General features: G+C 38.5%; 1 protein-coding gene across 2 annotated transcripts in view; it reads left to right on the top strand.

Moving 5' to 3' along the window:
* The window catches only part of LOC121429687 (multidrug resistance-associated protein 5-like), a 66365-nt gene that overhangs the window by 17901 nt on the left and 35039 nt on the right, over nucleotides 1-13425 (top strand). For both annotated transcript variants that reach the window (XM_041626849.1, XM_041626848.1), the window contains exons 2-7: nucleotides 1643-2114; nucleotides 4212-4305; nucleotides 7116-7265; nucleotides 7884-8031; nucleotides 8822-9055; nucleotides 10051-10224. In XM_041626849.1, coding sequence (XP_041482783.1) covers nucleotides 1742-2114; nucleotides 4212-4305; nucleotides 7116-7265; nucleotides 7884-8031; nucleotides 8822-9055; nucleotides 10051-10224 — 1173 coding nt within the window. In that variant the 5' untranslated portion in view covers nucleotides 1643-1741. The remainder of the gene's footprint in view (nucleotides 1-1642; nucleotides 2115-4211; nucleotides 4306-7115; nucleotides 7266-7883; nucleotides 8032-8821; nucleotides 9056-10050; nucleotides 10225-13425) is intronic.

The raw sequence follows: 13425 nt of genomic DNA, 5'->3' as shown, positions 1-13425 counted from the left end.
TTGATGTATTCCTTCAAGTTCTCTTGAAAGTACATTACCTGCCATGAATAGCAATTTTTCTTTACCTTTTCCAATAATGGCTTTCGTGCAAAAGTATTGTATTTCAATACAAATATATTTGTATGTACACGTCACTCCCTCAAAATAATACATGTGCATGTTTATCTACCCATGCGAATATTCTTTGAAACTCGGCTTTTCATCGAACTGGGTCTGAAACGCTCTGTGTCTAAAAAGGTCATTAACTTGACTCACCCAAGATGTGGTTGGGAGAGCTAGTGGGTGTACGAGTAACTAAGGCCGTGTTTATGCTTCCACTTTTAAGACCAGAATCAGCGTTTCCAAACGTGATTAGTCCACAACACGGTTGCGTCCATGCTTACTTTCATTTAAACGCTGTTTCAAAACGCCGATCGTAAACTTACAAAAAGGTGCGTTTGTAAACGTCGTTTGACCAGAATCAGGCTTTCTGGGGAAGTATAAACAGAACCACGATCGTAAACGTGTTTAAATGACGTCATTTGGTACATGCTTCCGGTGAGATGAAAATCCGCGGGCAAATACAGTCGTATTGCTCCATGTTATCTCTATGTAATAACAACAATCATAAAAAAAACTTACGAAAAAAGGCGCGCCCAATTTGACCTCGCTTTACGATGCGAAGCCAGCTGGAGATCATGATTTGCTTTGAAAAGTTAAGCATAAACAGCACTCCCAGAACCACGTTTACGATCAGCGTTTTGAATCGATGTTTGAAATCGCTGATTCTGTCTTAGCAATGGAAGCATAAACACACCCTAATGTTTTGCAATCCGAGGATCTTTTTTCCTTCTTTATTTCTTCCTGTCACAACCAATCACTCTGACCCGGGTTCCATCGGAGGAAACATGTCATCCTATTCCGTGCAAAGAATGAGCTATTTTAGACCAGTCTTCAGGAAACTGTAAATCAAAGTGGATGAAACCACATTATGTTTAATTTTGTACCAGACCATTAATGCTGCATGGAGGTAGTGAAACGATTCGCACCCTCATTGATCAGAAGAGGTGTTTTGAGGATGTGCTATGGGTCCATTATCTTTTGTTTTTGTTGCAGCGTGACCAAAATAGGTGAAAGATAGTATCAAATCTTTCCTCTTCCCCCTCAATTATAGCCTGATAATTGTCTTCATAAGTAGTTTTTATGGACATTGTGTGGTCTCTGTACTTTGGTAGTTTTGAGGTAGGATTGCAGGAATTTACTCATTTCTTGAAGTTAAAAGTCAGAGGTAAGATGTGACAGCAAGTGAAACTCTGGCCAAGGTCAATACAGTACATCAAGGTCAGTGAACTTTCTTCGAGAAGAAATGCTGTTCCTTTTTGTATATTCTGTATTAACTGTGAATGTATTGTCCCCAAGCTACGGCACATGCATATTTGAAGTGGTTAAGAATTTGACCTACGTGTAGTGCGAAAGTTGTCAGTGGTAAAATCACACTTCTATATGTTTTGTGGTGGGACCAAGGTAATGTAGTTGCAGCAGGAAATGTGTTTGATTCATCAACGAGCAAATTGATGATTAATCAGCACCTTTCTTTAGCTCTCCTTCTTTATTTTGAAGATTTATATCTTGGTTTTATCTCTTTTCTGTTTTATCAATATAGGTTTTTATGAGTGGTCGCTGAAGACTGTGTTGTGTGTGCTACGGCTGAGCAAATGACATTGTATCACCAAAGAACCAAAACTACTGAAGTACTTCGGCCATGTCGTCTAACGGGGAAAAGATTAACGAGGAACAGATTAACAGTGAACCGATTAAAGAGGAACAGATTAACAAGGAACGGCTTAACGAGGAGCAGTTCAACAAGGAACAGATGAATGGGGTTGGGCCAGAGGAATACGATGATGCACAAATGCATGAGTCTATGAGTGGGACAATACATACAGATGTTACTCTTGAAGCTGATCAAGGCATGGAAGATTTAGCGAAAGAGGAAGGGGACTTAAATGAGAAAGACACTGATTGTCATGAAGATGATGGACAGACAGAAAGAGGTGAAGGAGGAGGTGATGATGATCCCATTGATGAAGAGGACATTGGAAAGCCTGATGAGGTCCTACTGGTGCCAACAAATGGTAAATGAACAGGATTTTATTTTCACCTACAATTATTGGAAGATCAGAGGATGTATCTACATTCTTTGACAATCAGATACATTTCCTATTTAATCTTCTTTTTTGTGTGTTTAAACCACACACACAAAAACAGAAACACCTGAAGGTTTATCATGTCTGATTTGATATTTAGACATGTTTAGAGGGTGAAATTTGCCAATATTGCATGTGGTAATTTGTGAGTCTGAAATGATGTTGCCAATCCAGAAACAAGCATTCAATTCTAATTATTTTGGGGCAAAATTACTTTTCAATTGGGCACAATTTAATAATACAGTGCTCACATAGGGGAAAATAAAGGGGGCAACAAATCTCCAAGGTCAAGTAGACAAAAGGTGTATCAAGTCCAGGCCATGGACTTACTTAACCCTTAACTTGGGGGGGGGGGAGGATTAAGTGTTACTTGAGTCAAACTAAAATGTTTGTGAAACATCCCCCTGTTTATCATACAGTTTGACTCACCCTGGCAAATAGGGTGAATTGCAGGTCACTCTGAGAAGCAATGGCACAATGCTGTCATTGATCATACAGCACATGTGGATATTGTGTGATGCGTCAATTAATGCTAACCCACAGACAGAAACAATGGATTATTTTTGACGTGGCATGGGTGCATTTCTTATCACCTTGCATCTCAGCCTATATTAAGACTTGGAAATGGTTGTGATAATGATAACTTGGAAATAGTTGTGATAATGATAACATTGCGCCATCTGTCCAGAAATATTCCGAGGCACACTGTTATTATTATTACCCTAGCTTTAGCTCAAGCAGCCTTCCAGCACTCGGTGCATTTCAAGGAATTAACCTTGCTGGGTACCCATTCACTTCACCTGGGTTGAGTGCAGCACAAAACATTCCATGGATGGGATTCGAACCAACGTCCCTCTGATTGAGAGATGAGTGTCATAACCACTAGACCAAGATGCCCCCTTGATGATTTATCACACTGGCGACAAAAGTTATTTGAAAATGATTTTTGTATAAGAAGTATAGCCCTGCACACATTGTGGCCCAGTGGATTAGTCTCCGGACTTTGAAGTAGAGGGTCGTGGGTTCGAATCCCAGCCATGGCGTAATTTTATTCGGCAAGAAATTTATCCACATTGTGCTGCACTCAACCCAGGTGAGGTGAATGGGTACTTGGCTGGAATTTATACCTTGAAATGCGTGTGCGCTGTAATCTTAGTAATTACGGCTGCCAAGCTACATGTACATGCAGCTGGGGTAATAATATCCAAGTCCTTTGGAAACTCATAGAGACATTATTCATAATTGTATATGCGCTATACAAGAACTGTATATTATTATTATTATCATTAATGCCATCATCCACTTGTACAAATGTTATATGGAAATTCCCTTGGAACATTGAACTGCTGCACAAATAGTGTTATGGGAATGAATTAAAACTATCCAGCATGAAGTGTTGACTTCCCAATAAATTGTGTATAACATGCTACTGTTATTCTGTTTTGAATAAGTATTTTATGATTGAAAGAAAGTCACTCCCAAATATATGGTATGATATTAATTTTTCAAATGTATTTCAACTGGCTAATGAGTGATCTATTAAGGTTTTTAAAGAAATCTGAAGAAAAAACGAACAATGATTTTCATGCATAAAAATAAGTTTGCTTGTACATGTATTGAATTGATCTGGTGGTTATCACTTATCAGATGTCTTCTGTTATACATGTATGTATTCCACTACACAAAATTACAAACAATTCTGATTATTACTTGACCTCTTATTAAATGTGTTTTAAATGTTCCAATCAGAAAAATAAAAAAAGGTGGACTTGGACTACATGTATGTATTTCATGCATATGTACTGAAGATGAAATATTCAAATTAAGTTGCAAATAAAAAAAAAATCGATCTTGCATAATTATGGAGGCTTTGCAGATTGAATTCCTAGATTTGTCAAGTAATGCAAAACTACTGTATTTTCATTTTTCCTTCATGATTCGACTTGACTTGACCTTTAATGCTCTTGTCTAATATGAAATATTGATGTGCTGAGGAATAATGCTATTTGTTGGTTGGAATTCCAGGAGAAGCTGTAGATATAAAAGAAGAACCTAGCCAACCTCAAGGCGGAAATGAAGAAGTCATGGCATTCAGTGGGAAATATCAAAAGATTAAAACGTAAGTGCTCATAATTGGATCGCTCTTGCTGGTGCCAGTCTATTGTGTAAATATTTCTTTATGAAATGAAAATGCATTGAATTTGAGCAGTCTTGAGGATTATTTACGAGTGCACGTATTGAATTCATTTGATGGAATTCTTTGAAAAGAAAACGGCATCTGGAGGGTATAGTGTTTTTACAAAGATTCATGTTGAAATATTGTCGATTTGAAATGAATAGAAGTTAAGCAGTCAAAGTAAAGCCCCTTTTACACCTTCACGGATGCAACACGGATCATCACGGATCTCAGTCCGTGATGATCCGGGGTGCCAAATTTGTATTTTCCTAGCATTCCCGGAGTGAGTACGGAGTTAACTGGTTATTAACACGGATATGTACGGAAAAGTACGGAGTCTACAAGGATAGGCAAGGTAGCAATAGGGACCCTGTTTGATACGCTCCCGGAGCCAACACGGAATACCCGGATGATCACGGATGTTACTGGGTCTTTACACGGACCTTACCACTTCTTGTCGCCGGCATCTTGCTAGAATGAAGTTTCGTCCCTTTTTGCAGCATCTGGAGCATGCTCGTGCTTGGTTATGAATACGGACTATTGTTCATGTACGCAAACAATACAAACATTTGACCCCGGATAAAGCCGGTATCAACAAGGATCACCCGGTTCTTACAAGGAGCCTCCCGGATGCATTCGGTAGCTACACGGATGTACAAGGAGGCTACAAGGATGAACACGGATGATTATCAGTCCGTGTACTCCGGGATGAAAAATTGAACATGTTCAATTTTTCTCCCGGACATGCCGGTACATCAAGGATGGTGCCGGATGAGTAGCCGGAGTGTACACGGTAGTCCCGGACTGTACACGGATGACCCCGGATTGACAATCCGGGATGATCCGTGTTGCTTCCGTGAAGGTGTAAAAGGGGCTTTAGGAACACTTAGCCTACTGTACAAGTGCACATATTGAATTTATTTGGTGGAATTCTTTCAAAAGAAAACGGCATATTGAGGGGAGGGCGTTTTCACAAAGATGAAGAATGATTTTTTTGTTCATTTGTTTAATGACTCGTTACCCCACATTCAGATGCTCACAGTGCATGATATTATTATTACCCTGGTCAAAGCAGAGATGAGAGATGCCATAGTAACTCTGCTCAACGTGCTCAAGCATATAAGGTAGCCTAGCCATTTACATACAACCCTGGGTCAAGAGTGGTAAATGTAGACAAATGACTTGCCAAGTATTGGCGTATTAGTGCTGTGGTTGAGTTTGGAACGAAGCCTTGTGGTTCAAACTCCAGGAACTTATCCAAGGATCCGCAACATCCAATAAAAACTGATGAAAGATTTACAGTATGTTTGTAGCTCGAGATATGATAATCGTTATTTAATATCAGAGACAAATTGGCAACTTTGACATGTGACTGTTATTTCTAAAGCAGGGTTCACATATCTTTCATTTCCTTCATAAACAAAACTTTGCTCTGGTGGTGAGGCAGATTCCTCTCAAAATTTATAGCATGAAATCTTTATGGAGTGAAATTAGAAACAATAATGCTAAATTACAACATTTATTTTCTGCTCTGTGCAGGTATTTCAAACGCTGCATGCTGATACCCCAACAATAGCATGCAAACAAAACACTGAAAATGTCATACAAAGGAATTGAAAATACATGTAGGAATGTTAAGGCATTACAGTGAATCTCACCCATATAATATCTTCCTCATGAAATTATCAACTTGTTCCTGCACCAGGGCTCTGTTTCATAAAGGTTATTATTATGGTAACTCTGCCGTGGTAATGATGGTCAACGGCCAAGCAAAATCAACTTATCGATGAAAGTTACCATTAGATTGCAAAGTTACCATGATACATGTACATGTAGTAACTTTAGAGGGTCCATTTCATGAAGCATTTTATGATAACAAAGTTGCGGTAACAGTGCAAAGCTACTGAAATCATGTAATGTTATTGGCTGATGCATTTGTTTTAAGAAATCTTTCATGAAATTGGGCCCAGGTGAAGTAATTGGGTACTTGAGGATGTTGCATAAAGCTGTTTCTCTTTATTGCCAATAAGCTTATCTTAAAGGACAAGTCCACCCCAACAAAAAAGAGAAAAATTCAACAAAAAAGAGAAAAATTCAACAAGCACAACAGTGAAAATTTCATCAAAATCGGATGTAAAATGAGAAAGTTATGGCATTTTAAAGTTTCGCTTATTTTCAACAAAATAGTTATATGAACGAGCCAGTTAAATCCAAATGAGAGAGTTGATGACATCACTCACTCACTATTTCTTTTGTATTTTATTATATGAAATATGAAATATTTTGATTTTCTCATCATTGTCATGTAAAATGAAGTTTCATTCCTCTCTAAACATGTGGAATTCCATTATTTGAACATTTTGTGCTTCAGGCAAGGAGGTCCTAATTGTCAATTCGTAAAAATTAAAATATTGTATAATTCAAACAATAAAAAACAAAAGAAATAGTGAGTGAGTGACATCATCGACTCTCTCATTTGGATGTAACTGGCTCGTTCATATAACTATTTTGTTGAAAATAAGCGAAACTTTAAAATGCCATAACTTTCTTATTTTACATCCGATTTTGATGAAATTTTCTCTGTTGTGCTTGTTGAATTTTTCTCTATTGATTCAAATCAACATTTTTCTGAGGTGGACTTGACCTTTAAAAACAAAATATTGCAAGCCGAAATTGGTATCTCAACTTTAATCACATTTTCTGAAATTGAAATATACATGTGAAAAGGTTAACACACCTTTTTCCCTTTACAGGAGGCATGTCATGGACGACGCTTCGCTCATTTCAAAATTTTATTATCACTGGCTGAACTTTGCGTTTTACAAAGCATGGAAACACGGCTTAAAACCTGATGATCTATTTCCCTGCTCACCGCATGAGAGTGCCAGCCTTAATCACAATAGGTGAATATATTGATTTTCATTTTAAATTTTAAGTCTGATGCTTCAATTATATCATCTAGTATTATTTTTGTAAGTCTCTTATACTGTTTTATATTGTTATATGCACACGCTTATAGATGCAGTTGAGCAATGACTTGCTATATATCAAGATTTTATAAATAATGCATTTTTTGTTATATTATGTTTCTACTAGAGCTTGAAACACGATGTACTGTATATTATTTTTTTCTGGATTTTTAGCTGTCTCTATACATATCATTTGGTAGGTCACTCAAATTATTACCCTTATTCTCTTGTTGAGTTCACTTGGTAATGTCAGTAACAAGTGATGTTATTCTTTTAATAATTCATTTATTTGTGAAATATAGTTTTTCTAATAATTCTTTATCTTTGTCTTGCACTTACTAACCCTTATTCCTTTTATAACTTGAAATATGAACTCTTTCTTCCGTTTAACATGTATTATCTACATTTCATTTATTGTATCTCTTTATCTTCTGTATATGTGTTTGTTTCTGTCTCCCTCTCCCTCTTTTGCTCCTTTCTCACTATTTTCTCATTTTCTTACCCCCGCACATGCCCACTTTCTTTATACTTCATGCATACTACACTTTACAGGTTTTCCCAGCTGTGGAACGAAGAACTTGCCTTGAGAGGTCCTAAGAATGCGTCACTGGGCCTGGTTGTTTTCAGATTCTTACTCTTGAGGGTTATTGCTGGTAGTCTGACAATGCTGATGGGCCTTGCAGTGTCTCTCTTTTCTTCTGTGAGTACTTGCAAATTGCCATAATGACAAACATGAATGCCAGTTGTGGTACTGATGTCAAATTAAGTTGAAATGGAAGTTGTGGCATTAACGTCAAATTAAGTTGAAACGGAATCTCACAAAATTTCCACCCAATTGCTTGTTATAATGACAAACATAAATGCCATTTCTGGTATTGATGTCAAAATTGAGTTGAAATAGAAGTTGTGATATCAGTGTCAAATTGAGTTGAAACGGAATCTCACAAAATTACCACCCAATTTCTTGTGTGTATGAATAAGAAATATCCCAAATGAATCTCGTCGAAAATGAATAATTACTGAAAAAGAGGTAAAGAAAAGCATTCTAGTTGGGTGTACTACATCTAGATATAGAATGACATTGTGACAACTGATATTGAATTTACAGACTTGTTCATTGATATCATTGTTTGTTGCAACTACAATAGTTTAGTTTTGTCCAGATGAAAAGTTTGATCAACAAGTGGGTCTTCACACTAGACTATATAAAACTTGCTGTTTCAGTTCCTGAGCTGGGGGCCTTCTGTACCTGAGTTATAGTAGGCTGGTCATGCAGACCACTTAATTCGATTGAAGTGCTTGCTCAGCACAGTAGTATTATGCATGATGAGACAAATCGCTTGACTGACAAATCACTTCGCATCTCACACTTCAAGTCTACCAAAATGTCCCAAAGTAATGCAGAAGAACTTGTGACCATCCTAATTCCACTATGATTTTATGATTGTGGTCATAACATTGATTATTCTCTAAATTGCACAACATTCCAGGCATATATTGTGCGTCGACTCCTGGAATACATCCAGCAGACGGAGTCAGATACCTTGTATGGAATGCTCTGGGTGCTTGGGCTGTTGCTATGTCAGTTGACCCAGGTCACCCTACTCTCTTATCAGTTCTACCTCAATACGCGGACGGGGACTAAGCTCCGGGCCGCTGTTGTTTCAACCATCTACAGACGAGCTATCAGCGTGAGAACTCTGAAGGGCAAGTCGGCCGGGGAGGTGAGTGGAATTTCATACTCAATCATCCCATTTCAGAAAGAATTGTTATAATAACCTATGCACAAACTAGTTTACCACCAGCCAATCATATCAATTAATTTCAGTAGCTTTAAACTGCAATTCCATTTTCTTTTTAAACGTTGCTTGAAATTGGCCCCAGGACCCAATTACATAGGTTTCACCATGGATGATACACATTAATCAATGCAATCAGTCATAGGTCAGAATTTAGATTTGTATATGTGGGCCCAGGTCAGTGAATGATCCTCAGACTGATGTATTAAATTGATTGCATTAGCTATCATGTATGAGCGATCATAAAATCTGCTACTTGTAATGGTATCGGTTCCAGATTCGGTCTTGTGTTCTAGGAGAATTGTTCACATTTGTGAGTATAGATGTCTGTTACTTTTGACCAACCTGCCATTGAATTGAAACCAATTGATCAACTTGAAAAAAAAATGCCCAGTAATTACACCAAAGTAACTTGTATGCCCAGTTCACATGATATTTTAAAAGCCATTGATGTTCTAGTGCATGGTATCAACCAATAATGCCTGTCACATGGTGCAAGTCTAAGTCTATCCAAACAAATATACTACAGAAAAGTGACATCAATTTTCTATTTGTCATTTCAGCATTGAAATTACCAAAGTACAGTCGAGCATAATGAAAAACCCCCAAATGCCAAATTTGGCATAAATCATTTCGTGTTGACCCAAGGTACCTGTTAAAAGTTTGTATTCATAGGGCCGCATCGTGGACCCCCATTGACCAATGTCTAACCGAATTGAGGTTGTGGATGTTATTTTAAAGTAAAATCTGTTTTGTGACATTAACACTTTGGTCCTCTATATGGGAATGTAACTGAACTTTCCATTCACTACTATAGCAGGTTGTATCATTGATTATTAGTCAAAGTAATAGACATTTTTTGTGCTATTTTTCAGATCATCTGTCTGACTCTTGTGACTTCTTTTTTTTTTCTTTTCTAGATCATAAATCTGTGTACAAACGATGGACAGAGATTGTATGAAATGGGACTATATGGTCCATCGCTCCTTTGCGGACCCCCTATAGCTGTCGCTGGCATTATTTATACCTATTTCCTGATTGGACCGGCGGCTTTGTTTGGAACTGGCATCTTCTTCATGTTCTATCCAATCACGGTAAGCCCCTCTGTATGTGGGTCCGGAAATACATGAGACTGGGACTCTTGTGTGTATGGTGCTTGTCGGTTTAGGGTTTGTGCATGTGGGTGAATGCTATTCAAGTGGAGTGTGTCTGCGTTGAGTGTGTGGGTTAGGGTTAGGGTGCGATTTGATAGGTGTGTGGATGTGGGTGCTATTTGATTAGTGTGTGGGTGTGAATGCTATTTGATTGTTGTGTGTGGGAGTGGATGCTATTTCATTGTATGGGTGTGGATGCCATTTGATTAGTGTGTGGGTGTAGGTGATATTTCATTGGTGTTTGTATGTGGATGCTTTTTGATTGGTGTGTGGGTGTGGGTAATATTTCATTGTTGTATGGATGTGGATTCTATTTGATTGGTGTTGGTGAGGAAGCTCTATGAATGATGGTTGGGTGTGAATGCTATTAGGTTGGTCTGTGCATGCAGGTGATATTTCATTAGTGTGTGGCTGGGGATACTATTTGGTATATGGGTTTTGGATGCTATTTGATTGGTGTGTGTGTGTGTGTGATGCTATTTGATTGATGTATGGGTGTGGAACTTTGAATAGTATTCAGATATGTGTGTGGGTGTGGTTGCTTTTGGATTGGTATTGGTGTGGATGCTATTTGATTGGTGTGTGTGTAGATGCTATTTGATTGGTGTGCGGGTGCTATTTGTTTGCTGTGTGGGTGTGGATGCTATTTGATTGTTGTGTGGGTGTGGGTGCTATTTGATTGGTGAGTGGGTGTGGATGCTATTTGATTGTTGTGTGGGTGTGGATGCTATTTGATTGGTGAGTGGGTGTGGATGCTATTTGATTGTTGTGTGGGTGTGGGTGCTATTTGATTGGTGAGTGAGTGTGGATGCTATTTGATTGTTGTGTGGGTGTGGATGCTATTTGATTGGTGAGTGGGTGTGGATGCTATTTGATTGTTGTGTGGGTGTGGGTGCTATTTGATTGGTGAGTGGGTGTGGATGCTATTTGATTGTTGTGTGGGTGTGGATGCTATTTGATTAGTGTGTGGAAGCTATTTGATTGATGTGTGTACCATGCGTGTGTGTGTGGGTGCTATTTGATTGGTGAGTGGGTGTGGATGCTATTTGATTGTTGTGTGGGTGTGGATGCTATTTGATTAGTGTGTGGAAGCTATTTGATTGATGTGTGTACCATGCGTGTGTGTGTGGATGCTATGTGATTGGTGTTTGGGTGTGGGTGCTATTTGATTGGTGTGTGTACCATGCATGTGTGTGTGGATGATATTTGATTGGTGTGTGGGTGTGGATGCTATTTCATTGGTGTGTGGGTGTGGATACTATTTGATTGGTGTGTGTATGCTATTTGATTGGTGTGTGTATGCTATTTGATTGATGTGTGTACCATGCATGTGTGTGTGGATGCTATTTGATTGGTGAGTGGGTGTGGATGCTATTTGATTGTTGTGTGGGTGTGGGTGATATTGGATTAGTGTTTGGGTGTATGCTATTTGGTGTGTGGGCTTGGAAGCTTTATGATTGGTGGGTGTGGGTGCTATTTGATTGGTGTGTGGATACTATTTGATTAGTGTGTGGATGTAGGTAATATGTGATTGATGTGTGGATGTAGGTACTATGTGTTTGGTGTGTGGATGCTATTTGATTAGTCCAAGTAAAAAATGTTTTTCGTGTGGGATATTTTTTTGAATTGAAAATGGAAGAAAGGGGCTTTTTATTTTTTATTTTTCAAGTTGGCGGCCATCTGAGATTTTTGTCAATCCAATTTGTTTTCCCAATCACACAAACCATGGAAATAATAGAAACACTGTATATCACACAAGACCTGAACATATTTACAATATTTATAATCACAAAACCCTATCAAGTTGATAGAACATTTGATATAAAACTGATACAATAGTAATTGCAGAAAAGTTTCAGAAGTAATCTTTTTAAAAAAATTTCACTGTAAATAGAATATAAAAAGTTGAGGGGGTTAGATGGGACTCATGCCATGAACTGAGGCTAAGCACATATTTTGCTGGAATTGTCAAAAGACTAATCACTCTACCCAATTGTGGCAAGAAAAAAAAGTGATATTTAATTTCAAGTTCATGTCACAATATTCCAATAAATTGAAATTCAGATGTGATGAGTCTCACCAAATTAGAAAAATGACAGATTTTGATATGGCTCAGCAAGTGTAGATCTACGTTCACAACATGCGACTCGCTATCTGGTAGCTTGTATCGTACGTAGGCTTACCTTCGTCGTCTGGTAATCTTGACCGAGGGGCTTCCCAACACCTTTGAATTTGCCAGTAGAACTGGCAAATTCTGCGAAAACATTGTTCAATTATGCACATCCATCTATTGATCTGGCAAACCATGGTTTCAGAACAGTGCATGTTGGGGTCCTAATACTTAAACATACAAATGTCTTGCCCATCCTCCTGTCCTGGTTATGTAATGACAATCATGATCGATCATATTGCACACATAGAAACAACAGCCGTGCCGGCGCGGCAGCTTCGAAGTGCCGTGTCGCTTGCCTGGGCCAGGGCCTCTCCTGGCGCCAGTACCATTACAGCTACCGGTAGCTGCCGAGCAGCAAGTAGCACGCACATGCGCATGTGCGGTGTTGTACATGTAGCAAGTCGTAGTACGTACGCTGAATGTTTCCCAATGGACTTCTGGGATTTTTCTTTGTTAAAAATACATTTCCCTCCCCTTTTTTTTTGGTAAAAAATAAATTGAGGCGGCCTCAAAAATTTAAGCGGGCGGGGACGACAAACATATAACATTTTTTTTTACTTGGCCTTAGTGTGTGGGTGTGGGTGCTATTTGATTGTTGTGTGGGTAATATTTGATTGGTGTGTGGATGTGGATGCTATTTGATTGGTGTGTGTGTGTGGATGCTATTTCATTGGTGTGTGGGTGTGGATGATATTTGATTGGTGTGTGAGTGTGGATGCTATTTCATTGGTGTGTGGGTGTGGGTGCTATTTGTTTGCTGTGTGGGTGTGGATGCTATTTGATTGGTGTGTGGGTGTGGATGCTATTTGATTGTTGTGTGAGTGTGGGTGCTATTTGATTGGTGAGTGGGTGTGGATGCTATTTGATTGTTGTGTGGGTGTGGATGCTATTTGATTGATGTATTTACCATGCGTGTGTGTGTGTGGATGCTATTTGATTGGTGTTTGAGTGTGTGGATGCTATTTGAT

This window comes from Lytechinus variegatus, chromosome 16, assembly GCF_018143015.1.
Source record: "Lytechinus variegatus isolate NC3 chromosome 16, Lvar_3.0, whole genome shotgun sequence".
NCBI lineage: Eukaryota > Metazoa > Echinodermata > Echinoidea > Temnopleuroida > Toxopneustidae > Lytechinus > Lytechinus variegatus.
The sequence above is the reverse complement of the archived record's forward strand: the minus strand, read 5'-3'. Positions and strand labels throughout refer to the sequence as shown.